The 27,412-nt window shown below is 48.7% G+C and overlaps 1 protein-coding gene across 3 annotated transcripts in view; it reads right to left on the bottom strand.

Annotated features, from left to right (window-relative positions):
- Positions 1-18,378: 18,378 nt before the first annotated feature.
- Positions 18,379-27,412, bottom strand: part of ASAP1 (ArfGAP with SH3 domain, ankyrin repeat and PH domain 1) — a 334,855-nt gene continuing 325,821 nt past the window's right edge. For all 3 annotated transcript variants that reach the window (XM_069600954.1, XM_069600955.1, XM_069600956.1), the window contains 3 exons: positions 25,067-25,548; positions 23,199-23,321; positions 18,379-21,098 (listed from right to left, as the gene is read on the bottom strand). In XM_069600954.1, coding sequence (XP_069457055.1) covers positions 21,024-21,098; positions 23,199-23,321; positions 25,067-25,548 — 680 coding nt within the window. In that variant the 3' untranslated portion in view covers positions 18,379-21,023. The remainder of the gene's footprint in view (positions 21,099-23,198; positions 23,322-25,066; positions 25,549-27,412) is intronic.

The following is a 27,412-nucleotide window of genomic DNA, read 5'->3' as shown; positions in this document are numbered from 1 at the left end:
GGCATAGTGGCAAAGCTCAGGGTATTTTCCCTGACTTTAGTTCTCATCAGTCATAGGGCCTTGGGCAAAGCACTCAGCCTCTCCTGATTCTTTGTCTCTTAAAATGGGATGAGGACGGCATTTACCCCATAGGGTCGTTGTGGGGACCAGTGGGGGACACAGGTATAATTTCACCTGGAAGATACTTAATATTGATAAATGGCTCTTACTATGTGACATATTCATATTTTCCAGAGCATGAAGCTAAGAATTTCACGGGGTGGGGTGGGGCGGGGGGTTACTTTACGATGCACTGCCTAGGCTCTACAGTCATGGAAATGTGCAAACCAGAGCGCACCTCCAAGACCTATCTCACACGTGCCCCTGCACAGCACGTGCAGGCGGCGATGAGGGACTGACGCATGCGCAGCTTGCTCTGCTCCCTCTCCGCCCCTCCCGGAATCCGTGGACACGCATGGCTTGTCACTGGTCCAGTACAAAATGACAGTTACCACTAAGCGCAAGAGAGCAAAGTGAAAATACTGCATACTCTCTGGGATCGTGTTGTGAGGGTGCTGGCCAAGGGAAGCTAGCCGTAACACTAGAAGAGCCTGAATCCTGGAGAAAGGCTGGGAGTGATTTAAGAGCCAGTGCTGTACAGTTACTTACCAGGGAATTGCTGTGTAAATGGGTCAGCTTTCATTATGCAGAAAAACTCAATTACTTGGAGGTGTGATCTTGTATCAGTGACATATTCCCTGGGAAATCAAATGGCCCTATGTGAGAGGAAACAGAAATCTTCCCCTCTGGTCATACTGAAGTAAAACCACTCTCTAAATGACTCATTTCTCAGAGCATAAAATGTCTCTCTACTCTGGTCGACAAGCATAGGTGTGAGCACATACACATGCACACACACGGGCATGTACCCCGGAAGGCAAGAGTGTATCTATATGAGTCATTTTTAAGTTATGAAAGTAATAGCTGTTCACCATAGAAAAATAGAGAAACTATAAGGAAAGCAAAATTTATCCATAAACTTGTCCATTCTTTAACATTTTGGTGTATTATATTTCAGTCTTTGAAAAACGCATTTTAATACAGTTGCAGTCCCACTATATGCATAATCTTTCTTTGTTCACTTCTACCTAAGGCTGTTCATCCCACACAGGTTTGAACAACAGACCGGGTGGCCACTGCTGCCCTGAATGCCACACAGGCGAGAAGGGAAGGAGCACGTGAGAGAGCAAGCACTGCCATCCCTTCACTGCCGTCTCCTCCAGGGCAGACACTATGTCTTGTTCAGCACTGAGGTCCCAGTCCTTAGAATGGTACCCGAAACATTATGGGTGCTAAATATAGACACACTGAATAATGAATGGATGGATGCCTGGGGGAAATACCTTACCTGACAGGTCCAGCCACTGCCACCTGCCCATCTGAGCAACAGGGAGTGGTGGGGATTGTAGTGAGGGGGACGTACATCCATCCTCGGGCATTTGCATTCCAGTGTTTACAAAAAAAAACCCTCTGCTGTCTGCAGTGGGCAACCTCTCAGAGCACTGTTCTCCAAGGGTGGTCCTTGGATAACAGCAGCAGCAGCAGCTGGGAACTGATAAGGAGAAAAGTCTCTGCCCCTTCCAACCCCGAGTCACCCACTCAGGAACCTGGGGATGGGGTCCAGCATCCAGGGGTTTAACGAGCCCTCCAGGTGACTCCACGGTAGCTAATCTTTGAGAGCCATGGACTCAGAGTAGTGGTTCATGGGCCTGGTGCATATTAGAATCACCCAGGCAACCTGTTTACCCTCCAATACCTGATCCCAAGCCCGAGACTGATTTAATTGATCTTGGGTGGGGCTCAGACTTTAGAATGTTCTCAGAGGTCTTCAGATGCTTTGAATGTGCAGCCAGGGCTGAGGAGCCTGATCTGGAATGGCAGAGAGGCAGCAGGTACCTCCTTTATTCCTCTCAGATTCTTGCGCCTTCTCACCCGGTGTGTTTTCATCATTACTGTGAACTCAGTACTGTGATCAACCACACTGGCTTTTTTTTTTATTATTATCATGAAATAGTTCATTCATACAAAGCTGCATAGAGATCAATATAACAAACACCATTAGCTCTGTCATAACTTATCATTTGGTCACTGTTGTGGGCTGACTGTGTCCCCTTCAAATTTCTGTGTTGAAAAGTCCTAACCCCCAGGACCTTAGAATGTCGCTGCATGTATGTGTTAGGGCCTTTAAAAAGGTGAAAGTGAAAAGTGAAAGTTTCTCAGTCGTGTCCAACTCTTTGCAACTCCGTGGACTACACAGTCCATGGAATTCTCCAGGTCACAATACTGGAGTGGGTAGCCTTGTCCTTCTTCAGGGGATCTTCCCTACCCAGGGATTGAACCCAGGTCTCCTGCATTGCAGGTGGATACTTTAGCAGCTGAGCCACAAGGGAAACCCAAGAATGCTGCAGTGGTTAGCCTATCCCTTTTCCAGTGTGATCTTCCTGACCCAGGAATCAAACTGGAGTCTGCTGTATTGCAGGCGGATTCTTAACCAGCTGAGCTCTCAGGGAAGCCCTACTACAGTTAAAATGAGGCCATTCGGGTGGGCCCTAACCCACAATGACTGGAGTCCTTAGAAGAAGAGGGAATTAGGACACGGACACATGCAGACGAAGGAAGTCACCTACCAGCCAAGGGGAGAGACCTCAGATGAAACCAACCCTGCCAACAGCTTGATCTTGAACTGTGAGAAAATGAATTTTTGTTGTTTAACTACCCAGTCTGTGGTACTCTGTTATGTGAGCCCTGGGAAACAAATACAGCCATATTGTCTCAGATTTTCTGGGTGAAAAAAAATGAAACACAACAGATTTGGAGCTCCATCTAGTCCCTCCCCTATTCCTCATTTCTCTGCTTCCCCCTCCTCCAGGGGTAACGTGTCCTAACCTTAGTCTTTACCTTTCTCACCAGGATCTTGGAACAATGTTAGGTACAAGGATTCTGGAGCCAGAACAACTGGGTGGGAATATTGGTTCGGCTACATGACTTTGACACACAATCACCCTCTCTGGGGCTGAAGGGTCCTCATCTGCAAACTGGAAATATGAAGAGTACCACCACCTCTGCATGCTGTTTGGAGGGTTAAATCGACTACTATTACAAAACACCTAGGACGTGAGTGCTGAAGAATTGATGCCTTCTATCTGCGGTGTTGGAGAAGACTCTTGAACGTCCCTTGGACTGCAAGGAGATCAAACCAGTCAATCCTAAAGAAAATCAACCCTGAATATTCACCGGAAGGACTGATGCTGAAGCTGAAGCTCCAATATTTTGGCCACTGGATGCGAAGGGCCGACTCCCTTGAAAAGACCCTGAAGCTTGGAAAGACTGAAGGCAGGAGAAGGGGATGACAGAGGATGAGATGGTTGGATGGCATCACCGATTCAATGACTTGAGTTTGGGTAAACTCCGGGAGATAGCGAAGAACAGGGAAGCCTGGCGCGTTGCAGTCCATGGCGTCGCAAAGAATCAGACACGACTGAGCGACTGAGCAACAACAGGATAGTGTCTGGCACATTCAAGGTGACATACACATGCTTGTTAAACAGAGCCACACTTTGACTGCATAAACATGTATGTACCTATAATATGCATGAAATATTCTTTACACATTTTTTTAGACTTACATAAACGGTCTCCTGTACACATACTCTGTAACTTGGGTTTTTTGTTTGAGTGCCAGTGGCACTTTTGGCCATGGCTGCATGTGAATAAAGGCTCTCTTTCACCCCCATTTAAGGGCTGTAGTCTCCCCACTCTCACTGCCTCACCCGGGGAGCTGCCTCTCTCATCCTGGCCTCTTTTCACCTACACATGGGACATTCCCTGCCTCCCCAGGGACGGGGCCCGGCTGCCCTTAGTCAAGACCTCGCCTCCACTCTCCCCCTGAGGCCCAGGCTGCCTCTGAGCCAGCCCTCACACCTCCCTGCTCTAGTTTCATTTCCCCTGTGCCTGGGTTTTAGAAACCCAGCACTTCTTCCATTTCAAAGGATTTCCATAGCCAAGATCTCCTGGGAGGGCTGTCACTTAACAGCCCTGTGATGAACAGAAGGCAGTGTTGTTCTCTTCCCTTTGCACATGAGGAAACTGAGTCACAGAAAGGTTGAGTGACTCACAGAAGGTCACACAGGGAGTTAGAGACACAGTTACGTCTCAGCCCAGCTCTCCAAACTCCCAATCTTATGTTTTTGCCAAATTTGTTATGAAACCAATTGCACTTAATATTTACAACAATTTGGAGTTTTCTTAATATTCCCAATTAGAAGATGAGAAAACTAAGTTTTCCAACAGCAGGGTCCCAGAGCCACCCGCATTGGGATTCCCCTAGGGTCCTTGCTAAAAGTACAGATTCCCAGGCTACATATTCTTGCTTAGTAGGTCTGGGTGGGCCGAGGAACCTGCATTTTTGTGGCCACTGCTGAGTGGCTCACGCTCAATCAAGTTTGGGGAACACTGGAGTCTAGAAGAAGCGTTGCCCTTTCTTTGACCCATCACTCACTGTGGCAGGCAGCTTCCAAGCATCTGGGTTGAGTCCCGGGCAGCTGCCAGCTCTGAGGTGGATGTGTCGACCATGAAGGCCAGGGTGGCAGAGGTCAAAGGCTGTGAAGCAGAGCAAGATGCCAGACCCAGTGCAGGGGCAGAGGGGGCATCTGCAATGCACCTACCCACGTGGGTGCTCAGCCCAGAGCCGGCCACACGGACAGGGCCCCAGGGGTAGGAGAGCTGCTCCGGGGAGTCCCAGGATCACGGTTATTAGAGGTGTGGTTGCTGGGAGCCCAGTGGCTCCTGTCCATCGGCTGCGTCTCAGCCTGGTGGCAATAGGGAATATTCATGGAGCGTTTACTGCACGCCAGGCACACACCCGGTGCAGTGCTTGGCATACGTGGCCTCACCTTGTGCTGGGCACTGTTGTCATCTCCATTTGTCACAGGAAGAAGCTGAAGCTCAGGAGTCTAAATGACTCGCCCAAGGCCACGCAGTAAGCACACGGATGCCTGCATCCGTTCTCTTAACCACAATTCAACACACCTTCAAGTCATTATTTTTTATGTCCCTGTGTTCCTGGCAAAGTGCCTGGGACTGTCAGTGCTAAATAATTGGGTAGACTGAATGAATGAATGAATAAAACAGATATTATAGTTCACTAGTATAAACTGACTGTAGCAAACCCAAGCTGTACTTCTTTTCTTAAAAGAGCAGGCAGTTTAAAAATGAGCTTATACAGTCCTTTAGCTTTTTTCTTGAAGTTGACTGAGCCAGAAAGAACGGACACGTGTGCACACACAGTTAACGGGAAGCATTCTGGCTGTTGAGAATCTGCCTCGATTTGCTTTAATAGAGAACAGTTTTAGAGACAGGATCTGGCACTCACTCCTGGAATTCTCTAGGCCTCAGTTTACTCATCAGGAAAATGGGGGCAACCACAGCCCAGCCCTGGGGATGTGGTGAGGATTCAATGAGGAAACGCAGCTCAGGTGCTTAGTGCTGCGTGGGACCCACGAGGAGCTGACGGAGGATGTTAGTGGTTGTTGCTCTTTCATTATTGCTCTTTTGGGGGGAAAAGTGAGCCGGTAAGAATCATTCTTCTGTCACATTCATGCAAAAGGAAAAGTCCCCAAAGGGTTCTAAGAAAGATCTGTAGCAATAGTTGTGGTCACGTACACAAATGAAGACAGGGAGGTAGCAAATGGCACAGAGAATCCTCGAAAGGTGAACGTCACAAGTATTTGTCCCACTGACATTTGCTTTTGACACACATTTCTTTTTAATACATTGTCATTGCTTCCCATACCCATTTATGATGATAAGTGAACATCAAAGGATTCCTAGAGCACCAGCTTTGCTGGATGATAGAAGTGGGGCTGTGAAATTGACTAATAAAGAGATCTTACAATACGTGGGCCTTTTGAGTTTACAGAGGGATTTTACACACACTGTCTTTAATCCTTAAACCCTGTCCCTTGAAGTGAGGCAGATACTGCTCCTGCCATCTGACAGAAAAGGAAATGGCAGCCTCCATGTCAAAGTGATATGCCCTGCGTCATCTCTTTATACCAGAAGCTGGATTTGAACCTGTGGTCCACTCCATCACAGGAACCCACTCTAAAATTCAAATGTGTCCTGGGATACCTAGGAACCAAGTCACTGGGTAATTAATTTGAATAGTATTAATATGAATTAATATAATTAACACTATTAGTAATTAATATTATTCATTAATATGAAAAGTAAGGATCGCCCACAGAATAGAAAAATAGGTTGGGAGGACTTCTTGCCAAGGTAGGGTAACAAGGACTGGATTTATTCTCCAGCCTTAACTGGAAACAAAAAGAAAAAATATTGTTTCAGACAGTGGACAACAGCCAACAAGGACAGTGATCCCTGAAAGAGAAGATGGTTATGCCTCTAGCCTCCGTGCCTCGCTTGGGGGGTCTTTTGTATCCTTCCAAGTTCAGTGGTTAAGAGTATACCTTCCAAGGTAGGTATTCAGGTTCGATCCCTGGTCAGAGAGCTAAGCCCGTGTGCCACAACTAGAGAGAAGCCCTTGGGCTGCTCCAAAGATCCTGCGGGCTGCAACTAAGACTAGATGCAGCCATAAATGAGTAAATCAGTTCAGTTCAGTTCAGTTGCTCAGTCGTGTCTGACTCTTTGCAACCCCATGCGCTGTAGCATGCCAGGCCTCCCTGTCCATCACCAACTCCTGGAGTTTACTCAAATTCATGTCCATTGAGTCGGTGATGCCATCCAACCACCTCATCCTCTGTCATCCCCTTCTCCTCCTGCCTTCGATCTTTCCCAACATCAGAGTCTTTTCCAATGAATCAGTTCTTTGCATCAAGTGGCCAAACTATTGGAGTTTCAGCTTTAGCATCAGTCCTTCCAGTGAATATTCAGGACTGATTCCCTTTAGGATGGACTGGTTGGATCTCCTTGCAGTCCAAAGGACTCTCAAGAGTCTTCTCCAACACCACAATTCAAAAGTATCAATTCTTCAGCACTCAGCTTTCTTTATAGTCAAACTCTCACATCCATACATGACTACTGGAAAAACCATAGCCTTGACTAGACGGACCTTTGTTGGCAAAGTAATGTCTCTGCTTTTTAATATGCTGTCTAGGTTGGTCATAACTTTTCTTCCAAGGAGCATGTGAGATGAGTGCAATTGTGCAGTAGTTCGAGCATTCTTTGGCATTGCCTTTCTCTGGGATTAGAATGAAAACTGACCTTTTCCAGTCCTGTGGCCACTGCTGAGATTTTCAAATTTGCTGGCATATTGAGTGCAGCACTTTCACAGCATCATCTTTTAGGATTTGAAATAGCTCAACTGGAATTCCATCATCTCCTTACATGTATTTCCTCATTACTTATATGAGTAAATACATATAAGTAAATAAGTAAAGTCCAGCCCCATTGCCACCAGCTCCATTGGGTGTGTCCCTGCTGGAAGGAGACCCTGCTCTGCCTTGAATTTCTACGACAGTGAGTCTCTGTGGCGTTTATCACTTTTCTACCTTGTGCTGAGGCTGCCCAAGATCATCCTGCATCCCAGCTCCAAGCACTATGGCCTTCACAGGACGGTGTTCACGAAACATTTATGCAAAGAAGAATGAATGATTCTTCCTGTGCCATTTACCCTTAAAAGAAAAAAAAAAAAAAGCCTTTAGAAGAAAGAGTGAATTTGCAAGAGCCAAGACATGGAAGCATCCTAAATGTCTGTTGGCAGACAAATGGATAAAGGTGTGTACATATACACAGTGGAATATTACTCAGCCATAAAATAGAAAAATGCAATTTGCAGCAACATGGATGGATCTAGAGATGATCGTTACTAAGTGAAGTCAGGCAGAGAAAGGTACCATATGGTATCACTTACACGTGGGATCTGAAAAATGATACAAACTAACTTACAAAATAGAAACAGACTCAGGGACACAGAAAACAAACTTATGGTTACTGAAGGGGAAAGGAAGGGATGGGATACATTAGGAGTTTGGGATTAACATATACACACTGTGATACAAAAAACAGGTAACCAACAAGGACCTACAATATAGCACAGGGAACTCTATTCAGTGTCTTGCAATAACTTACAGTGGAAAAGAATCTGAAAAAGAATATATATATATATATATATATATATCTGAAAAAGTATACATGTATACGGTTGTATACCACTGAATCACTTTGGGTGATTCGTACACCTGAAATGAATACAACATTCTTAGTTTAATTAACACAGCTAGACTTTAATTTAAACAATAAAAAATGTAAGAGTAAGATAAACTCATAATCACCATACTTTCCCTTGATATAATTATTTTACAGCTTAAAAAAGTTAATCTTTGGATATACCACCTGATCAGTACTAAGAAGAACTGCTTTTTTCCCTGCAATGCTTGTTGCTGTTTGTGGTGAGAACAGGGAAAGAACAGACACTAACATCAGAGAAATATAGCTCATAAAAGTCACATTCTTGGCACACCGAAGGTATTTCAGAAGGACAAGAAAGGGTAAAATGATTCTTTTTAACAGTTAACAGTTGGGAAAAATGATACTGTTTTAACCTGAATTCCCTCTTCTTTTGATCATAAGCCTAAAACAATTTTTTTTTTTTTTTGCTTGACAAAAGATCATTTTAAACCCTGTTCGGGGCTGGAGGGGGGGGTGGGTGGAGGTGGAAAGGTGGCTCTAATTACCCTGGGATTATCAAGCAACACTACTCATTATCAGATCACCTTATTTCAAATTCTCCACGGCACTTAGTATCAGGTATTATTTATGTTCTGTTCCCTCCCACTGAGTGGACACTTCAGGAAAATGGGGATCGCGTGTATCCTTTTCCCTGTGGTTGGGGAAGGTCTCCTGTGCTCTGAGGTCTTCCAGGAACAGCTGTTAGCATCCCATTATCAGAAAGAACCTTGCCTTTGTGAATCAGTTCCCTGTTGGTTATGCCCTGAAACATCATGTATTAAGCGTGTTTGCATGCTCTGTAGCTGTGTTTTGTGGCTACATATTATTTTATTGGGTGGGTGTCTGCTTTGTCACTCCATTGTGTCTGATTCTTTGCAAACCCACGGACTGTAGCCCGCCAAGCTCCTCTGTCTGTGGGATTTCCCAGGTGAAAATACTGGAGTGAGTTGCCATTTCCTCCTGCAAGGAATCTTCCCGATCCAGAGATTGACTCCATGTTTCTTGTGTCTCCTGAACTGGCAGGCAGATTCTTTACCACTGCACCACCTGGGAAGCCTGTATTTTATTGGGTGGATGTACCATAATTAACTAGAAGTGTGTATTAAAAAAATTATTTTTTCTACAGGTGTATTTTTTTTTTAAAGCAGCATAGCATAGATCTTTTAAAGCAGCATAGCATAGATCTGGAGAAGGCAATGGCACCCCACTCCAGTACTCTTGCCTGGAGAATCCCATGGACGGAGGAGCCTAGTAGGCTGCAGTCCATGGGGTCACGAAGAGTCGGACACGACTGAGCGACTTCACTTTCACTTTTCACTTTCATGCATTGGAGAAGGAAATGGCAACCCACTTCAGTGTTCTTGCCTGGAGAATCCCAGGGACAGGGGAGCCTGGTGGGCTGCCGTCTATGGGGTCGCACAGAGTCGGACACGACTGAAGTGACTTAGCAGCAGCAGCAGCATAGCATAGGTTGGCAGCTCAGTGGTGAAGCATCAGGAACTGACACTGAAGTTTCAATACTTTGGGCACCTGATGCAAAGAGCTGACTCGTTAGAAAAGACCCTGACACTGGGAAAGATTGAGGGCTGGGGGAGAAGGGGGCAACAGAGGATGAGATGATTGGATGGCATTACCGACACAATGGACATGAATTTCAGCAAACTCCAGGAGAAAGTGGAGGACACAGGGGCCTGGCATGCTGCAGTCCATGGGGTGGCAGAGTCCGACACGACTTAGGGACTGAAAAACAACAGCAACAAAGTCCAGCTGGACTCCACTTCGAGAGCAGGCTCTTGTGTTTGAATACCGTCTACCAGGCCAGAAGGAAAGACGACCACTTCCTGTAATTCTGATGTCATTCTTCTCTCAGGATAACTTTGGTGGGTTGGGGTTGGGTTTTAGTGGCCCCCTTACTTACAGATGTTGTCTGAGGACCCCCTGTGAGCTCAAGGCTGCAGGGAGCATGAAAGGCAGACAGAGGTAGTGCCTGTTAGAAGCGTTATGTCTGGCCAGCGGGCTGAGTCCTGGAAATGACCGGAGGAGACTATGGGTACTTGCAATGGAGCAGGGCCCTGGTGAGGGCAAAAAGGGACTGAGGACATGAGAAGGACACTTCTCGCTTGGCCAAGTGAAGCCTCAGAGGCCAGGCCAGCACCCAGAGAAATGCTTCTTTTTGCTTTAAGAGCCACACGTTATTTTGGTTTAAAAAAAAAAAAGTTGAAATGCGTGACGATTATTTTTCAAAGGACAGTCCGTGACCACCCACATGAAAGTCACCTAGGTGGATTTGCTAAAAGTACAGAACCTGGGCCCTACTTGCTACGCCCGGACCGACCTGCTGACTCAGAATCACAGGGGTTGGGGTGTAGGGTTTGCATTTTTAACACTGAAGTGTGAGACCCACAGGGTAAGCAGATGGGAAGACAGATGGACACAGAGATGGGATAGAGAATAATGGACGGGTTGGCAGAGGCAAGGGGAGTGTTGGGTACCTGCTCTGGGCTTGGCTCCCCGAGGACCTCCTGGCCCCACGGGCTTCCTCGGTGCGGATCTGGGTGTGTTAGAGCCACAAGAATCCTGCCTGGCAGGGAGGGTTCTCCGAGCTGAGGTGATGTGTTATCTTGAAATCAGCACTTCCAGCCTGACTCATGCAGGGAGTGACTTTACCGTTAAGGGCCAGAGGGGCAGAGATGAGGAACTTCTCAAGTTTCATTTTTGTTTTGAAACCCACAGCTCAACCTGGGGGTGGTGTGTCCGTGACCCCTGAGTACACCTGACTGGTAAAGGAAGTTTGGCTGCAGAACCTTCCAATCTGCCCTTCTGGGATCTGAAACCCTGCCCTTCACCCTGGCCCCTCTGCAGAGAGCAGGCTGCAGGCATCATCGGAGCAGACCAGGTTCCAGGCTCTAGGGGCACAAACGCCCAGGTAGGCTCTGCTTTCAGGCATGGGGTGGCGGCTGCTGTAGGGGAGCCTGAGAAACCTCTGTGGGGCCAAAAGGCTATTTCCTCTAGAAAGAAGAGCAAAATGGCACTTTCTTTGGTTTCAATTATTGGTCAAGTTCTTACTGGCCCAAGGAGCTGAGAAACACTTGTTTGTCTCTGATTTAATAATAAAAGGAAAAGTAGGGATATTAGCCCTTTCGCCCACTGCATGAAGAGGTGGCAGGTTCCAGCTTCTTCTGCTAAGGGCAGCTGTGAGCCATCAGGAAGGCTTGGGGGGAGAGGGGAAAGGGGGCTGAGCCGGGCTTTTCGGCATCAACAGCAGGGTGAGGGAGGGAGTTACCATGTACAAAGCCCCTAACTGACAGCAGACCAGGTGTAGGTCTTACACTGTATTAAAAATTGTATCAAAGTAAAATGCACACATCATACAGGAGGGCCTATTCCAAAGTGTTTCCAGTTGTCTGCTCTCAGGCCTTCTCGTGAGGGCAGCAGTAGCATCCACATTTCATGGGCAAAGCCTCGGGCCCACTAACCAGACCACCTTCACTCGGCTACAGGGGTGGGGTGGGGGCAGGCACTATCAACCCCAGGGCCAGAGAACCCACTGCCCACATCTGTGCTCCTGGAGGCCACAGAGACGAATACTTTAGCCTGAACAAGTGTATTACGGAGAAAAACCCAAGGCCATCTCACACATTCGGGTGACTGGCCTGGCTTTTGAAAGGCTTTGGAGTTTGTGATTCCTGAAAGTTCCATCTTCATGAGGACAACATCCAGGTTCAAAAGAGAAGGGAAGGACAGCATGCAGAATGAGAGAAAAGCTCTGCAAACCACATATCTGATAAGAGATAAGAGACTTTAGAGTATATAAAGAACTCCTACAACTCAATGAGAAATAGACACACGATCCAATCTTAACACAGACAAAACTTCTTTCTTCCTTTCTTTTCTTTTTTACCCTATGCTTTGGCTGTGCTGAGCGGCATGTGGGATGTTAGTTCCTGCATCAGGGATCGAACCTGTGCCCCATGCAGCGGAAGCACAGCTTCTTAACCACTAGATGACCAGGGAAGTCCTATTAAAAAGACAAAGATTCTATATAGCCAAAGAAGACATACACGTGGCCAGTCAGCGCTTGAAAAGATGTTCAACATCATTAGTCATCAGGAGAGCGCAAATCAAAACCACAATGAGATACCATTCCACACCCACTTGGTTGGCTGTAATAAAAAAGATGGATCATAACAAGTGTTGTCAAGGATGTGGAGAAATTGGAGCCCTCATATACTGCTGGTAGGAATGCAAAATGGTGTGGTTACTTTGGAAAGCAGTCTGGCAGTTCCTCAGGTGGTTACACACAGAGTTACTCTGTGACCCAGAAATTCAACTCCTAGGTCTAGAGAAATGAAACCTACTAGAGAAATGAAAACATCCGTCCACACAAAAACTTACACGTGAATGTTCATAACAGCATCATTCATAATAGTCAAAGTAGTGGGAACAACTCAACTGCGCAGCAATGGAGAAACAAAATGAGTGATAGCCACGGAGTAGAGTATTACGGTGAGAAAGAAGAAATAGCGACACGTGCTGCGGCATGGGTAAACCTTGGAAACATTATATTGAGTAAAAGAAGCCAGTCACAGAAGACCATCTATGACTGTTTATATGAAATTTCCAATAGAGACAAATCTCTACAGAGACAGGAAGTAATTTAGTGGCTGTTAGGGGTTGGAGGCGGAGAAGGCAATGGCACCCCACTCCAGTACTCTTGCCTGGAAAATCCCATGGATGGAGGAGCCTGGTGGGCCGCAGTCCATGGGGTCGCTGAGGGTTGACATGACTGAGCAACTTCACTTTCACTTTTCACTTTGATGCTTTGGAGAAGGAAATGGTAACCCACTCCAGTGTTCTTGCCTGGAGAATCCCAGGGACAGGGGAACCTGGTGGGCTGCCGTCTATGGGGTCGCACAGAGTCGGACACGACTGAAGCGACTTAGCAGCAGTAGCAGCAGCAGGGGTTGGAGGAAAATGGGAGTGATCACTAACAAGTACGAGGTTTCTTTATGGGTGAGGAAAAGGTTCTAAATTTGTGATGATGGTTGCACAATTCTGAACTGTACACTTAATGCGTGAACTGTATGATACATGGATTATATTGAAATAAAGTTGTTTTAAAAAAATGCATAGGGTGGTGGGGAGGTAGATGATGGTGTTGCTAGTGTGGGGCCCTCCCTAGAGTTTATTTCATCTCTTCATTTTAGCAGAATTTATTTTAAAAAAAAAACTTTTGTTAAGTTGGCATTCAGCAACATAAAATTGGTAGCTTGGAATCAGACTTGGCAGAAATATTTACACCATGGGAATTGGCAAATGCTACAAATAAGGGCCTTTATATATATATATATATATATATATATATATATATATATATGCTGCTATGCTGCTAAGTCGCTTTAGTCATATCCAACTCTGTGAGACCCCACAGACAGCAGCCCACCAGGCTCTGCCGTCCCTGGGATTCTCCAGGCAAGAACACTGGAGTGGGTTGCCATTTCCTTCTTCAATGCATGAAAGTGAAAAGTGAAAGTGAAGTTGCTCAGTCATGTCTGACTCTTAGCAACCCCGCAAACTGCAGCCTACCAGGTTCCTCCATCCATGGGATTTTCCAGGCAAGAGTACTGGAGTGGGGTACCATTGCCTTCTCCCATATATATGTACATATATATGTGTGTACATATATGTATATATATATATATAATGTTTTGAGAGCTGTTTATGTATTTATCAGCATTACACCAAGGATGTGCACCCATAAAAGTGCACATATCAGAGGCAAATAGCTCAATGAATTTCACAAACAACAACAAAAAAATGGCTTGCACCAAGAAGAAAGAATAGTATCTGTACCCCCAAAGTCCCTCCCCCAGGCCTCCCTTCCAAGTTTCCCTTTGGGTAACCATGATTTGACTTGCACACAGATGACCTATTTTTGTACGTTATGTAGTCTCAAAAGTGGGTTTTTTGCCTCATCATCTGTGACATTCATCCCTATTGTTCTGTGTGGTTGGTTCACTCTTGTTGCTCTACACATTGTGTGGAGCTAGTCAACTTACAGAACCATTCTAAGATCCCCTGGAGAAGGAAATGGCAACCCACTCCAGTATTCTTGCCTGGCAAATTCCATGTACAGAGGAGTCTGGCGGGCTACCGTCCATGGGGTTTTAAGAGTCGGACATAACTGAGCGACTAAACCACCCTTCCTGGGAGGGACATGAGGGTAGTTTATAGGCTTTAACTATTATAAATAGTCCTGCTATGAACACTCTAGCGTGTTCTTTTGCCTGGCACATGCACAATTTCTACCTGGGAGTCTTGGGGCAAATATGTTCTGTCCAGCTGTAGTAGACGAGACGTTCAGCCAGCTTCACTTTGACTCTGCTCCCATTCTCTGCCTCCTGACTCCCTTCCCGGCCCCTCTCCTTGTGAACTGCTCGCCACCTGCATCGCAGACCTCGGGCACAGACCAGACTCAGTCTCATTTCTAGGCTGCAGACTGGACTGGCCTGGAAGGGAACGCAAGACAGCCTGGGTGCACTTGCAGCTCACCAGCTCTAGAACGTTCTAAAGCACAGCCGTAGAAGGGGACCCAGATAGGGAAGCAGTCAACTGCTCTCAGGAGGTGGAGCAGGCCAGGGGAGTCCTGGTGTCTGGGCTTCCTAAGTGGTTCCAGCTGAGCAGGAACTAAGCTTGCACATTCAGACAATGTATTCTTGTGCATCTTTGTTCTGCAGCTTAGTACACCATAGAAAGAGGCCCATTGTCAAGCCTCCTGTTTACTGGGTGGGAGTCGGCAATATGCAGTGCAAGTGGGCAGAGCAAATGTGGACCGGAGCCCCCCTCCCTGCTCTGACCCCGGGATGGGAAGCTCTGCCTACCAAACACGACCCCTGTTTTCAACAGTGGGTGCTCTTTTACTTAATTTTGCTGGGAGGTTCCATGGGCCTGCTCATGCAAGGAATACTTGGAGGTCATCAACTGCATGTCAGTGGGCTTCCCTGGTAGCTTAGACAGTAAAAATTCTGCCTGCATTGCAACAGACCGGGGTTCTATGCCTGGGTCACGAAGATTCCCCTAGAGAAGGGAATGGCAACACGCTCCAGTATTCTTGCCTGGAGAATCCCATGGCCAGAGGAGCCTGACTGGCTATAGCCTACGGGGTCACATGTCAACAATGAGTAGATCTGTGTGGTTTCTCACTTATCTCTGAGGAAGGAGAGGTTCAAAGTCCTTGTTGGGAGGTGAGAGGGCTCTGTACCCCCGGCGGTACATGGGGGCCACCTGAGGATGCTGGTTAAATGCCGATTCCTGGGCCCCCTTCAGAGACACCCAATCTCCAGGGACAGGGCCCAGGAGTGATTTAAATGCTGAGGGTCCAGATGATGCTGGCCCAGATCTCAAAACCTGGGCTTGCTGGATTCTCAGGCCTGGGTGCAGATGACATATTTGCCATTTCTTGTCCTCAAATCAGCTTAGACTTATAAAGCAAAAGTTCAAATCCCGTCTGAAGAAGCGTGAAGCCAAGCAGGCGTCTTCCCTGAAGATTTTGCAGAAGGTCATCGTTTTGGCCTTCCCTCTGACTAGGGTTTGCTGTGTAGTAAGAGTTTTGCAAAACAGCTGTGTTTATCAGAGCTCTAATTCCTGTTTCCAGGAGCTTAAGTGTTTCGGTGTTTGCACACGGAGCTGCTGTGTTCAGACAAGACACACTTGCGTACCCACCGCTTTCTTCTCAGTCACACACTGCAGGCACCGACACGTTGGGTGCCAGCCTGACTTCTGCAGAGCAGCCGTCCAAGGAGTAAGATACATCCCCCCCCCCCCCCGCCCGCCACCAACCCTGAGGCCCCTCCTGCCAAGGCCGTCACTTCTCTGAGCTGCAAACTTCGCTGCGCTTCCTGGTTTACACTTCCCTGAAGCTGACCTGTCCTGCAAGGCTGGGTGGGCGGGCTCCAACCCAGTCTCTCTTCGGCAAAGGCAGCCAGGGGACAGAAGCAGCAGAGGCAGCACAAGGTCACAGCTAGGAGCTACACGGGCCTGGACCTCTGGGTTTAGATATGGCCCCTGCCCACCTCTCAAGCAAACCGACTTTTGGCAAGTTATATCTTCGCCTCTGAGCATCAGTCTTCCTAAACTGTAAAACGAGGAGAACAGCTCCTCTTCAGTGGGGCTGGGATGAGCATGGCTGTACTGATAGGGTACTGGACCGAGCGCCGTGGCCACAATGCTGGTTTAGCAGTTAGCGTGCAGACGGGCCTCCCGGGAAGCAGAGGGGCACGACTGCTGGGGTGGAGCATCCCTGCCTGTACCTTCAGCACTGGTCCCTGTCTGAGCTGCTGCAGGCTCACAACACACCATCCCCCCAGCCTCTGCCCCAGTTTTTTGCCTCCTCTGCCGCCCCCCACCCCCACGCCCGCCCCTTGCAATCGTCGCAGGCCCCTACGATGGGCACAGACTTCCTTCCTCCAGGAAACCCACTGGCTTTAAACGACCCCACATGCTGCGGATTTGGGGAAATCAAAGATTTCCATTTGGGATGGATGAGAACATCTGGGAGGCAAAGAATGGGTTGAATAACCCAATAATTATCATCCCTCCCACCCCACCACTGCCACACATACAGCCACATTCTGGGAGGAGGAAGACTCAAAAAATACAGTGGAGGGCACAGGGTCAGGGGAGAGGAGAAAACAGCAGGGCTGGGGAGGGAAGGTGGGGAGGCCGGGAATGAAGCCAGGAAGCCTCAGGCTCACACTGCTGCCATGACTTACTGTGAGCTTGGGCAAGTCACTGCAGCCTACAAGTGGATTTCCTCATCTGAACATGGACAGAGGAGGATTTCTGCCTCACAGATCACAGACTCCACATACAGGGAACAATGTTGCATCCACTGGCGCTGGAAGGACCTGAGGGAGAGAGCTCAGGGAGCTTGCCTGTTTCCAGGATCTCTGGGCCACCGAGGGCTCACAGAGTATTGGAGGGGCAGCTTTCAACGGGGGCCAGTCCGATGACCTCAGAGGCTGCTCCAGGTTTAAAATAATACATAACCAATGGAATCATTGCAGCATTTTGTAATTGCAAAGTTGGCTGCCCCTTGGCCTGAAACAGCCAGATAACCATGCAAGCCTCTCCCAGATCCATCCTGATGAAAAGTCTCTGGCTTCTGTGGCAAACGCCATCTTCCCCAACAGCTTGGCTTGAAGGGTTTATCTTGTTGAGGTGAGTGAACAGGCATTGAGAGCTACCAACTTTCATGAAAGGAAACAAAACAGGTGCTGGGACCAACGCCATGGTCTCGGTCAGCTTTCCACCGCGGCATTTCTCTGGCTACAACTTCGTGATGGAGACCATCTCCCACCTGGTGGAAATCCTGAGGACAGCCCTGGAGCCAGGACCACTCACCTGGACCCTGAAGTGGTCGGTGAGTAACATGACAGCTGCTGCAGGGGCCTGCGTCTCCCTGAGCCTCCTGGTGGGGTCGCAGCTTCCCCTGGCTTCCTGAAGGAGAGATGAGACCACACACGTTCGGTGCTTAGACTGGGGTGTGCTCACAGCACAGCCGTATCAGTACTGACAGCTACACAACAGAAGCGCACACACAGCACTGAGTAGGGCCCAAGAACTTTCAGTGTATCCACATGTAACCTTTGGGGACTTCCCTGGTGGTCCAGTGGCTAAGACTCTGCACTCCAAATGCAGGTTCGAGCTTTGGTCAGGGAACTGGATCCCACAAGCCACAACTCCAGATCCTGCCCACCACAACGAAGATCACAGATCCCATGTGCTGCAACTAAGGCCTGGTGCAGCCAAATAAGTACAGAAATATGTATTTTTTAAAAGTTATGATAAAAAAAAATGTAACATTCATGATGTTCCAAGATGTGCAGGCTGGGTGCCTATAGGTGGGGGTGGGTTGGGGGTAGCGGGGTCAGGGAGGAGAAAGAACTGAAATGCTAAAGGTCCATGGTTTGTTAAGCCGAGGAAAGTAATGCACATTCTTTATCTGAAGTGAATCTGAATGTAGAAGTTGCGTGACTTGTGTTATCTGTACCTGCCTCCCGCCCCACCTAAAGCACAGCCAAGTCAAGTTCTAATTTCCTCCAACCAGAAGAGCCGTGGACAACTCACAAAACGACCTTATGTCAGATGTTTGGGATCAACTGAGAATATGTTTATTTAAAAGCAATTTTAAATATTAAAAAAAGTAGAAATGAACACATACAGTACTGAAACAGTCACATTAAATACATGTGAAATGACGAGTATACTGATGTCTAAGCGTAACATCCAGATGGGAATTCGGAATTTAACTTGTGGCGCTGTGGGATCCCTATACAACATGTTGAAGTTCTAGGCAATAAAAAAATAAATAGCAATTGCTGTTCAACAGTAAAATAAGACACACACTATTTGCAGAACATAACTTTCCCCGCTGCGGGGGGGCAAAGAAGAATTAGCTATTTTTCCCATAAGGTTCCATACCTTCAAAATACTCTCTATCATGTACAAAATTGCAGATAGCGGCTCACTGAGTTTAAGAACAATACCAGATTCAAACTCAACCAAGGTCGCCAAAGATATTTATTTATATCTATTTTTCCTATGTCCCACAGTAAGCTGGGTTAGAGAAAACTCAGATTCCTGATGGAAAACAAAAACAAAACCAGGAAAAAGACAAACAAGTGTTAAAAAGCATCTGTGTAAAAGTTGCTCTAAAAGAGGAAAAAAGAAAAGGAATTAATTCCATGTAATTTTAGACATCGTGCTTTTGTGTTTTTTTTTTAAAAGCCAGTTTATTTTGAGATCAGTTAAAATACTGTAGGCCACAAAAATGAACAGTGCTTGAATGCAACTTAAGTGTAAGTGAATGAATTGGAATACTAAATAACTTCGGGAGGTGACTTCCTGTCCAGACACCCGGTCGCTACACTACTGAGCCTGCCAACACTGTGGACCACGCACACCAGCACGTCGGCTGGTTCCTCGTATCTGTGTGGAGTTCACGTGTGCCACGACGCTGAGAAAGCAATTGCTTAAAATCACTTTCCGATAATAGCTGGTGAGATATGCTGCAGGTTTGTCATGCAAGGTTTATTAGTTCAGTGATCATGTGAGCAGAGCTAAGTTAATGCTCGCCAAGCACTGCGACTCGATTACAGAGGGCTCCCCTAAGGGTTTGGTTGGGAGCTGTGCTTCTGTGAAATGAACATTTCTCACTTGTTGCCAGGATGATCTGCTTAAAAATATTAGTTTCCTGCGCTGCTGCCAATGTAGCTGTTTAAGCAAGTGCACTGCCAGGACGACACACGGGCCTTGGAATCCGAGAGCAGTCCCATGGACTGGGGAGCGGAGCTGCTGTATTCTTTCCCCAGATTCAGGCTGATATAAAAGACTGAAAAACTTAGGATGGTCTTAATGGTCTGATGAACACGGCTGGGATGAGAAAAAAAAAACGGGAGGGGCAGGGACCCCTGGCAGAAAAGCATGTTTCACAGTGCAATTCATAGCAGCGTTCAGAAACTTGGTTATGAATTGACTTGAAGATGATGTGTCTGTTCAACAGAGCTGGGAAACTTATCTATGATTGGGGTTTAGTAAAGAAAATGCGGGAAAAAAAAGAAGGCTGGTTTCAGCACCTGGATTCTAGGGGGGAGCGGGTGGGGGAAAATGGTGGGCAGAACTGATTTCTGAATTCGTCGTCTTCTTGAACACTCTTTTGAGAGTTTAAATTTATCCAGAATGAAAACTAAGAAAAGAATTTAAAACGGACATGTTAGGGGTGTTAACATAGTTGAAGGATGCTAATTCATAATGTGATATGCGCATTCATACTCTAGAGGAAGCCAAATGACTGACTGGAAACAAATATTTGTTGCAACCTTATAATTTCTGCTTTAATGGCAATCAAGTTTAAAAAAAATGTACAGTTCAACTTATCCATACTATTCCTTTATAAAAGGCAGATTTCAGGTAAGCTTCTAAATGCATGCATAATGTAGAGGCTAATATTTTCTGGCAGTCCTTGGTTCCTGAAAGTTGAACTTCATCAGATGTGTCTTAAACTTCTGTGAAAATAGTCATGAAGGATATGTTATTTTTGCATAATGAGGTAATATCAGGGGCGGGCACTCATCTTCTTAAGACAGCATAAACCCACGTGTCTAAACCTGCGTGAGGCTGTGGGCATTGTAAAATGCCACCCAGCGTTCTGGGTCAGTGGATGTTTTGCTGAAGGAATAACACTTACACAGAACTGAGCACTTTTCTGTAATAAATACCAAAGTCGGTTTTTGTAGCTGTAAACTGTGTACACAGATAACAACAGGCTGGTCTGTCACGGAGTGGAAAGATTCACCTGGAAGACAGTACCCACCTCTTTGCTAATGTTGCATTTCTCAGTAACACAATGGAGAATACTGTCAGGTTAGGAACAGAGAGGCAATTCTGTGCCCTTCAACGGTTGCTGGAGACCATTTCTATTTGCAAAGCCAGCAGTTCCTATATTCCTGCTTGTTTGTTTGCTTGGAAAACAGCATAGACAGAGATGTAAGTGCTAGATACCAAGGATGGCTTTGGCAAGCCAGTAAGGCGCGCCGGGCCCCAAGGCTACCCGAATACTGGCGAAGGCAGAGACCGCAGGGTATTTACAACACACGTTCCGTTCCTCTCCTGAGGCGGCCCCTCCGGGAGCTTCCACTCGGTAACAGCAGCTATTTACACGGTGTGCACAGGGTCCCGGGGAGGCAGCGGTCTGGTATGACGGGCGCGGACAGTCTGAAGGCTCTGCTTTTCTGCTAGTCGGACAGGATGTGGACAAAGGACACTGGGAAGACGCCCTTCCTCTCGGGCTGCCCCTCGATGTGCCCAATCTGCAGGGAGAAAGGAGAGGCGTCAGGCAGGAGGCAGCCGGCGGGTCCGAGCGCCCCCGGAGCTGATACTGATGCAGGCCCCGGGCAGACACAATGAAGGCGCCACGCAGGGCGAAACCGCTTTCACAGGGATCGCTTCGCTAGCAGGCAGCCCCGGGAGGTGGACGGTCCTGGGGCCCTCACTTTCTACACGAAGGGACAGAGGCCCCGAGGGGTGGGGTCCTGCCATGGTCTCTCCCGGGCTGCAGCCTCAACCACGCGCTTAACCAGGCCGCTCAGCTGCCTCTCCTGCTGGGTGACCTTGCAAAGCGTGCTAAGCCTCCCTTGTCTGTAAAACGGCTGAAAAACCCCTGCTTCTCAGGCCTGTGGGGAAGCTACACCGATTCTATACATAAAAAGGGCTACTAAGCACCAAGAACTTGCTTTCTGGTTGTGGTGTAGGAGAGGATGCTGTGAAAGTCTGAGAGTGATGAGGGCAGCTGTTTTCTTGTCTGCTGCCTAAACCTGTCAGCCATCGTTACCTCCCAAGGCTCCGAATAACCTGTTACATGAGGATTAACTGCTTCGAAGAGAACCCTATCAGGAAAAAGACCAGCGACACGCATGCTGGCTTCAGATGACCATCACGGAGAAAGATGGGCGGCCTCCTTTGCTCACCAGGCCTGGGGCCTTGGGCGGTCAGCCAGGCCTCTGTGCACCGGTTTCCATCTGGACAGAGGGGTTAATAGCAAGGCCAGGATGACCCATGTCATCGGGTCTTAGTTGGCGTCATGCACCTGAGTCCTCAGACATCCCTGTGAGGGAGGGTGACTCATGCCTCCCTTTTCAGAGGGGGAAACTGAGGCTCACAGAAGGCTGCACCCAGGGCCAGAGGGTGAGTCACGCCGGGATTTCAGCGCCTGTCTCCTTGTCAGGGATCTGACCCACCAGACTTCATGACAGACAGAGAGAGGGAGGAAGGGGGCCTCTGGTTTGTTAGCCCCGGTGCTTCTGACATTTGGGGCAGAGGGTTCTTTGCAGTGGGGGCTCCCCTACACATCACAGGACGTTCAGCAGAGGCCAGCAGCACACACCCTGGCCAGGCCCTGACGAGCAGAATGTTTCCAGATATTGCCATATATGCCTGGAGAGTGAGACTGCCCTGGCTGAACCACTGCTGTGGCCCAAGGACCATCCCGATGGCTGTGACCGGCATTCTGGAGTCACGGTCTGGGCCCAGGGGGAGGAAAGGCGAAGGGCCATGAGTGTGCCCATGTGTGTTTCTGGGCGTCAGCAGGTCCTGGGCTCAGCAGTGAACCACAGGTCCCTTTCTCAGCACAGAGGGTCAGGCGCTCTGGGTAGGACAGGGCTCCAGCTGCCAAGGAAGCAGAATTTCCACACCAGGGGTGGGGAGTGATCGCCTCGGAGGTGTCCACCAGCTGCCCCTCTGTCCGGCAGGGCCCGCCAGAGGCTTCCTCCCCTGATAGCCTGGACAGCTGTGGGCACGTCGGGTCCCCTGCAGCCACCCAGGACCCAGGCAGCTCCCGGGCCGCGGTGGGGAGACAGGGCTGCCTCTCCTTCCTGACACCTGGGCAGCAGGTTTTCATGGAAAAGGAGCTGTCACAGATGGTCTCCTTGAATCCTCCCCTTGAATCCTCCCTGAAGTCACGTGAGGCAGGGATCCTCCTGACAGAACTTCAGGCTGGACGAAGATGGAGCCTGAGGATGTGCGGCGGGTGTGTGTGTGTGTGTGTGGAGGGGTGGGGTGATAAAGCCTGAGGATGTGTGGCAGGGATCTATGTGCACACAAGTATGTACGTGTGTGTGTACGTGTGTGTGTGGTGATGGAGCCTGAGAACATTTGGCAGGTGTGTGTGTGTGTGTTTGTGTGGTGGTGGTGGCGGTGGTGTTGAAGGGCGAGGCCTGAGCAGAGCTGGCTGGGCCAGTGTTGAATGAGCTTCAGTTTCACATCTGAAAAGCCAGAAAGTACCTGCAGCCTGCGTGATGAGGGTACTCTCCTGAGCTGGTTTCGAAGCTCCCGGCTAAGAGGCAGGACAGGCACTGTGTCCTGGGGGGCGTGTGCGGGCTGACCACGGACAGCGCCACGTGGCTGGTACGTACCCACCACTCCTGGTCCTCCTCCCCAGTGACCACGATCACCTCGCCCTCCATGAAAGTCAGCTCATCATCGTTGTCCGCCTGGCAGTCATAGATGGTCTTCACTCGCCTCACCTTGCTCTTCCCCTTCAAGAAAGCAGCGGGGTTTTAGCTCACAGGACAGGCTGAAGGGAAAGGAGGACACGATGACCCAGGGCGAGTGGCTTCACCTCGCCGAGCCTCAGTTTCTCCCTGATGAAAGGGGGGGAGTGCCCCCAGCCCTGGGTGCTCTCCAGATAGAAGGGCCCCCTGCCCAAGGCAGCAGGGGGTCCCAGTGAGAGTGGAGGGGGGCCGGTAACCACCGATCACTTCCATCCGAGAGCAAACATCACGGGGAAGGGACCAAAACCCAGCTTCACCAGAAATAAGCGAGGTGCCCGACCACGCCCCGCCCCGCCCCGCCCCGCAGCGGCCTGCAAAGATGACAGCAGATTCTAAAAATGGTTTGGGGAAACATGATGTAAAGCAGACCAAACACACGCAGCATAAACACATTTCTCAGCCCCTCGTGCAAAGCGCCGTGTCAGCACACGCTGCTGACACAGAGCAGGGGAGCCCGGGGCGGGGGCAGGGGACTCCAGGCAGTTCCCCAAAACGTTTTAGTTTCTGACCCATATTGATTCGAGCTTTTGGTTGTTAGATTTCCAGTTCTCTGCAAACAGGAAGATGGAAATAGAGAACTGACCTCCCAAAGGATGTTTCTGGCACCTGGCTTATTAAATAATTAGGAATTTTAAAAAAGCAAGCTGTCCCGCTCAAAGTCTGGGGTCAAGTGCTTTTCCTCTTGGCCTGTTGGTTTCTCCCTCACTCTCCCTGATGGCCCACTTGCCTCTACAATTCCCCTCCCCGGGCTAAGCCAGAGCTGGTGGAGTCTGAGAAGCCGAGGGCTCCAGCCAGTCGAGGTCTTAAGTCTTTTCCGCTCTGACTCTGTGAGCAACCTGGAAGACCTATGTGTGACCATTTATAACAGGAAGGGTTAAATGAGATAATTAAACGGTGACAGACTGGAATTGTGTACATCAAGGCCAAGGGTGGTGCTCAGGCTTCTCGAGCACTGTGAAGAGCAAGCATCCATCGATGAACATGCTTGTGGCCTCTCACCCGGGAGAGGCTCTGTTTCACTATTCTCACCTTTCCTTTAGTATTGAGAGGACCCACTTCTATCACAATGTTGTTTTTTCATGGAAGATGTGAGCAAGGCTTTTGGTCCCCCCGCTACCTGTGTTCCTTAACCCGGGGTGCTCCCACCCCGGTCAGGGTGCGGCGTGGGCAGGACAGGCAGTACGTGTGCATCTTCCCAGAGCTTCATTTTTCCAAAAGAAGATTTTTTTTTAGGGGGTGGGGAGGGAAAGGCATGTTTAAAGCAAAAAGGACATACTACAGAGCAGAAGGCATTTTGTGAAAATGAAGGGGTGGGAGACTTCAAACCAAACTCTACGTTGGTTGGTACAAGTCTCTTTGGGCTTTATGTCCAATTCCTCCAAAAGGTGCAAAGAGAAGCTGAGGTGTGAGGCTGCTTTCCCGGGACCTTGGGAAAGGAACGGTCTCCTGCTCAAGGACCACAGACAAGGGCGACCACTTGCTGGGCGCTGCTCGCACTTCCTGCATTTCACTGCCCATGAAGCCAGGCAGTGTTCTAACCCCTTTCTGTGAAGGAGGAGACAGAGGTTCAGGGCCGTGAGGAGGTGGCCACGGCCCCGTGGTCACAGGACAGGCAGGTCCTGACGCCTATCTGCTGGGGTCCACAGCCCGGCCCCAACTCCCAGGCCCTGCGCCCCCAACGACACCCGACCCCGGGTGAGCACGTGCCTGGGTTTCCGAGCACCACTCACCGTGTTGATCTTCCTGGGCAGCGGCACGGGTGTCTCTGGCAGGGTGGGCGTGAGGTCGTTGGTGTCCTCGGACGCCTGCTTGGGGATGTTCGGGGACAGGTCCGCCGGGTGTGACTTGGGGGTGAGCTCCGGGGGTGGCTGGGCCTTGGGCGAGGCATCTCCCGTCTGGGGTTTTGCCAGCAGCTCCCCCAGTTGTGGCTTGGGAGGCAGGTCCTTCACCTGGGGCTTGGGGGGCAAGTCTGCGAGCTGCGGCTTGGGAGGCAGGTCGCCCAGCTGCGGCTTCGGGGGCAGCTCTCCTGGCTTAGGTGGCAAGTCTCCAATGGGGGGTTTGGGAGCCAGTTCCGTGGGCTTCGGGGGCAGGTCCCCGGGTGGCGGCTTCTGCGGTAACTCTGCCAACTGGGATGACTTCTGGAAGATCTCAGGCGGGACGTTGGCTTTGTCGAGGGACAGGTGATGGCTGGTCTCTGTTTTCCTTAGTGCCACTGCGGGAGGCGACCACAGAGAGGGTTCACGGGCAGGACCAACCCTGAGCGAGCGCCCCAGGCAGTCGCAGGCCCAGACCCCACATGACTGGCCTGCTTTTAAAAAAGTTGGAAGCCTGGAGGCATCCACCTTACAAATGGATGACCTTATGCCTCAGTTATGTAAGAATAAGACATCCAAACTCACCCAGAAGTAAAAAAAAAACAACAAAAAACCACAACTATACACGTAATAAATCCTCTGGAGAAGGGAATGGCAACCTACTCCAGCATTCTTGCCTCGAAAATTCCATGGACAGAGGATGCTGGTGGGCTACAGTCCACGGGGTCGCAAACAGTTAGACGTGACTGAGCGACTAACACTCTCACCCTTTCATACACATAATACAGATTACAGGAAACTGCAAGGTGCAGAGTTCAGAGGGGAAGTTTCCCGTAATTCCGCTGCGTAAATCAGCCACTTAAGACGCTCTGGTGTAATTTCCTTCTGGACTTTTCTATGCATTTTTCATAGATAAAACATCTATCTGCTCTTATCTATATACTGATTTAGCAAGAATATTCACCACGTTTACAAAAATCGTTCATTAGTACTAAGCATATACTTTTAATGCTGCATCCTATTCCGTTCTATAGTGGTATCATTCTAATTTCTCATGTTTTATATGATGTACACACTGTGTAAGAGGGAAAAAGTTTCTCCTCTTAACCACTCCTGCCTACCACCCCTTTGAGGTCAACTCCATTCCTTTTTAGTGATGCCCATATGTGTATATGTGAACATGTGTATCTATGAATGTGTATATAGGAATTATCTTTAAAAACCTGGGACTACAGCAAATACATTAAATGGGACTACAATACCTACATTGCCTGCAACTTGGTTTCCCATTTAATATATTTGGGAGAATTTCTATTAACATGGGATACATACGCTGGAGAAGGAAATGGCAACCCACTCAAGTATTCTTGCTTGCTACAGTCCATGGGGTCGCAGAGTTGGATATGACTGAATGACTCACACTCACTCACTCATATACACACACACACACAACATACAGTGTCTACAACTTTGGTTTTTCCCCACTTAAAATGCTTGGGAGAATTTCTATTAATAAATCACTTCCTCCTCCTTCTCTTTAAAGGTTGTGCAGTACTCCATCGCTTCGAGAGTCTGCGGTCTGAACCTTTGCACAGCTCTAACCAGTGGAACTTAAGACATGTCTCCAAATTGGGCTCCACAACTTAGTTACAAGCTGTGTGACCTTGAGCAGGCTAAAAAACCCCTCACCTTCCTCATCTCTAAAACACGAGCTGACATAATGAACTTGCCAACAGGACGAGGCAGACTCTAGGTTCAGTATCAGAATATTACAGAGCATTGTCACTGTTGCTGAGACAAGGTTCCTTGAGGCCAGGATTCCCCAAGCACATAGTGTGTGCTCAGCGAGGACACAGCGGACTAAAGCACACTGAAGGAGCCCAACTAAGAACTGTATTCTAAAGACATGACACTCAGAGAGAGACTCTTCAAATGTTTTGTTTTTTAAAAAAGTAACGACAAACCCCAGTGTTGTAAAGTCACAAGCTACACTGAAGCTGCTCCTGCTTGGGGGCTGCCGGCCACACCCCTTCCTAAGGAACTCAGACTTCACGGGCTGGCCGGTGAGCTTCGGCCAACATGGCACAGTTCAGAAAGTGGCAACAGGCCCATCAGATTCCTCTCTTGGAAGCAAGACACTGAGGCTGGCGGTGATGGGGGAACAGCTGGGGGAATCCCCTGAGGCAGCGGGGCTGAAAAGCCTAGCTCTGAGCCACACTTACGGGGGAACAAAAACCGTGAGGAAGTGCTGGGCTGCCCAAA

Source organism: Ovis canadensis, chromosome 9, assembly GCF_042477335.2.
Source record: "Ovis canadensis isolate MfBH-ARS-UI-01 breed Bighorn chromosome 9, ARS-UI_OviCan_v2, whole genome shotgun sequence".
Classification (NCBI taxonomy): domain Eukaryota; kingdom Metazoa; phylum Chordata; class Mammalia; order Artiodactyla; family Bovidae; genus Ovis; species Ovis canadensis.
The sequence above is the reverse complement of the archived record's forward strand: the minus strand, read 5'-3'. Positions and strand labels throughout refer to the sequence as shown.